Source organism: Sinocyclocheilus grahami, unplaced genomic scaffold (assembly GCF_001515645.1).
Source record: "Sinocyclocheilus grahami isolate Dianchi unplaced genomic scaffold, SAMN03320097.WGS_v1.1 scaffold42.1, whole genome shotgun sequence".
NCBI classification, from domain to species: domain Eukaryota; kingdom Metazoa; phylum Chordata; class Actinopteri; order Cypriniformes; family Cyprinidae; genus Sinocyclocheilus; species Sinocyclocheilus grahami.
This window is the reverse complement of record NW_015505221.1, coordinates 684,420-687,794: the sequence shown is the minus strand read 5'-3', so window position 1 is coordinate 687,794 and position 3,375 is coordinate 684,420. Positions and strand designations below refer to the sequence as shown.

General features: G+C 38.5%; 1 protein-coding gene across 1 annotated transcript; it reads left to right on the top strand.

Annotated features, from left to right (window-relative positions):
• Window positions 1–203: 203 nt before the first annotated feature.
• sst1.2 (somatostatin 1, tandem duplicate 2) lies at window positions 204–1,605 on the top strand. The gene is made up of 2 exons (XM_016268054.1): window positions 204–400; window positions 1,283–1,605. The coding sequence occupies exons 1-2, from the start codon at window positions 248–250 to the stop codon at window positions 1,490–1,492; spliced, it is 363 nt and encodes a 120-aa protein (XP_016123540.1). The 5' UTR covers window positions 204–247; the 3' UTR covers window positions 1,493–1,605.
• The last annotated feature ends 1,770 nt before the right edge of the window (window positions 1,606–3,375 follow it).

The following is a 3,375-nucleotide window of genomic DNA, read 5'->3' as shown; positions in this document are numbered from 1 at the left end:
TCTTTGTCAAGTCGCAATTTGTTCATTTGCGTTATCTAAATGAGAGTGTTTCCCATTAGTGTGGGACCAGAAGATTGTAAATGCTTTATGACATCACAATCCACTATCACCCAGCAACCTGGGCAGCTGTCAGTCAACCGTACGAGTGGAAGGAGAGTTTAAAAAGAGCGCTTGGGATTTCCAAGGGTCCAGAACCAGAACCACAGCTACGAAGAGACACTCCGTGAGCTGAAAACAGAGGTTTGAGATGAGACTGTGTGAGCTGCCGTGTTATTTGGCCTTGTTGGGTCTGTCCTTTGTGCTATGTGGTCGCAGTGCTAATTCACAGCTAGAACCGGACCTGGACTTCCACCATCGCAGACTTCTGCAGAGAGCAAGAGCGACTGGACAGGCTACACAGGTGAGTCTCAAACGAACATGAACAAAATATGGGGCTTGTATTTATCACCTGGATTCTGGTTTTCCATTGTCTGCATGTTCAAAGCTGCCAAGCTCACATTCAACTAACTATCAATTCCAGTTATGAATAAAGGATTGTCCCTCCAAAATTTGTAATTTACTCACCCTCATGTCACTCCAAACAGGTATAGACCAAATTTCTTCTGTGGAATACAAAAGAAGCATTTCGACTGTTTTTGTCCGCACATTCAATGTCAATCGAGTTCTAAACAACGTTGGACCCCATTGATTTTCATTGTATGGACAAAAATAAATAAATCATCTTTTGTCTTCTGCAGAAGAACTAATTTCAATATAATTTTAGAACGAGGTGAGGGTGAGTAAACAATGACAATTTTACTTTTTTGGGTGAACTATTCCTTTAAACAAAGGGATTAAACGTATTTCCGTTTCAGGTTGCTGAAATGCTCGGCTCAGTTTATTTATTGCTTTTAATAAATGTTTAAATTGGAAATTACTACAACCCCCATCTAATTCTATAGGAAGACATCATTACTTCCAGTGCCTCTCTCTCCTTCACGTAGCCCACACACATTTCTAAATGACCCTCTGTTTTTCTCATTTACGTCTTGGCAAGTAAATGCATTATCTTTTACTATAAAGGAACTCTGAGTTAATGGAATGCATTTAGTTCTAATCAAACACACATTCCCCTATAAATACAAAATGGCTTTTCTCTTTTAGCCTCGGTTACCTCATGTATACGTTGATCTAAATGAACGTGCACCATTAGCTTGACTAGACACTGTTTATTCTCCAAATAAAAGGGGGGGATTTAACTGAAATGTTGATCCCATCATATGCGTTTTAACATTTTTCTCAGGACTGGACAAAGAAAGACGTTGAGGAACTCCTTTCCCTGCTTTCCATGCCCGAAATGGAGATGCGCGAGAATGACCTTTCAACAGCAGGCGAAAGCGAGGACCTGCGTGTGGAGCTAGAACGTTCAGCAGAAAGTTCAAACCACCTGCCCGCTCGGGAACGCAAAGCGGGATGCAAAAACGTCTACTGGAAGGGCCTCACTTCCTGCTGAGGCCCTCACTTGAAGTTAATTAACACCCTCTCCGATCTCTTGCTAAGATAACTGCTGTGGTCAAACCACAAGTTAATTGGTTCAGTCAGTCAATCGATTGATTGTAAGTTAATAAAACACAAAATAAAAGAACAATTAAAATAAAAGAGCATTTTGTTGTGGATGATGTGAATAAGATGGGTGTATAGCCTACATTTATAATGCTATCTTTTCTCTGGACTACATTTGTGAGGGAACATTAACATTAATGATGTGTTTGTGTGATTGTTTATGTAATGTCACAATGGTGATTAGTGGTAGTTAACACGCATTAGGGATTAAACATGGTGAGAGGCACGACACGCCAATATGATTAAGAATGACAGAAGAGCGAGAACGTCGAAAAACATTCAGTTCTGAATGTTTGTGGACAACCCCATTCACCTTTCTGCCATTAAAAGCCATGTGCGCATCTTCAGACGAGCACGCATGACTGACGGAACATCTATGAAGGGAACAAATAACTCAAGCATCATTTGCACTCTCGGTCTTTCAGGCACACACTCCAGTTTGATGTGTTCTTCATTAGCGTGTTATTGGCTGTGAAAACAGACACTGCTCCATGACTCGAGCTCCGTCCCTTGAGGCTCGCGCACGAAGGCACAGACAGGGTGGAAAAGGATGTTAGTCAGTTGTAATTGTTATTTAATTATGGTCTTGAAAGCACCGCAAATATTTCGACAGATCTGGACTGTTTGATTAGCAAGCCTGAGAAGAGACTTCGTCAGGCATTATGAACGGTTCTCTGGTGCTGTGTTTACCGAGTAGACATTTTCACTGTGTGTGTGTGTGTGTGTTTACACACACTCACAGTTATAATTTTGACGAGCTTGCATCGGATAACCATATGTGCGTATAGGTGTGTTTGTGTGACATTTTCTATTTTTACTTGTTTGGGGAAAATGAGTATGAATGTTCTCATAAGAATAATAATAATAATTAAAAAAATATCTCTTTAATATGTTACGTTCTCCTTGTGAAAATGACTTTAAATTGAGATCAAATGAGACTTTTGTTGAAGTATCTTGCTTCTCAGATGTTTCTCCTAAAGGACCACAGAAATCTTAATAAAGTCCCAAACTGGGCTCAGATACTATAATCTGCAATCAAATGTCTGAGATTCGACATAAACCTAAATAATTCCCGTTAAATTCTAATTTATTTGTTTAAAAAAACGAATACATGTAGGCTATATTTTATGTGATATTGTTAAATATATACAGTGGGTACGGAAAGTATTCAGACCCCCTTAAATTTTATTTTACCGAGGAATTTACCAATTAATTCTTTAAAAATCCTACAATGTGATTTTTTTGGATTTTTTTTTCTAATTTTGTCTCTCATAGTTGAGGTATACTTATGATGAAAATTACAGGCCTCTCTCATCTTTTTAAGTGGGAGAACTTGCACAATTGGTGGCTGACTAAATACTTTTTTGCCCCACTGTATATATATATATATATATTTTTTTTTTTAAAACCTCCAGAGCTACAAAAGGTGCAATTTTCAGCTGGATAGGAAGGAAAGATTAGCAATAATATCTCCCTCATGCACACATATACCCGCAAAAAGATTTTCCATGCTATTCCCTCATAATTCCCTTCATCCAGCTAAAACAAAACACAAATATCTCACAATCCCTGTTATGAGGAAAACAATAGGCCTAAAACATGAATTGAGTGTATCTTCACCGTCCACACAGCTCTAGCAAAGCCAGTGGCATGTCACGATCTCTGAACAAAAGACTCATTACTGTTGTTCACGGTCAAGGAAAGCAGGCACACAGCCAAAGTTATTTAAATTCATTGCAGTGCAGCTTATTTATATATATATATATATATATA

What these genes read in the sequence shown, in the direction of transcription:
- sst1.2 (XM_016268054.1), top strand. Translation starts at nt 248, where the DNA reads ATGAGACTGTGTGAGCTGCCGTGTTATTTGGCCTTGTTGGGTCTGTCC. An exon ending in CGACTGGACAGGCTACACAG is followed by an intron (nt 401 to 1,282) that starts GTGAGTCTCAAA and finishes CATTTTTCTCAG; the next exon opens with GACTGGACAAAGAAAGACGT.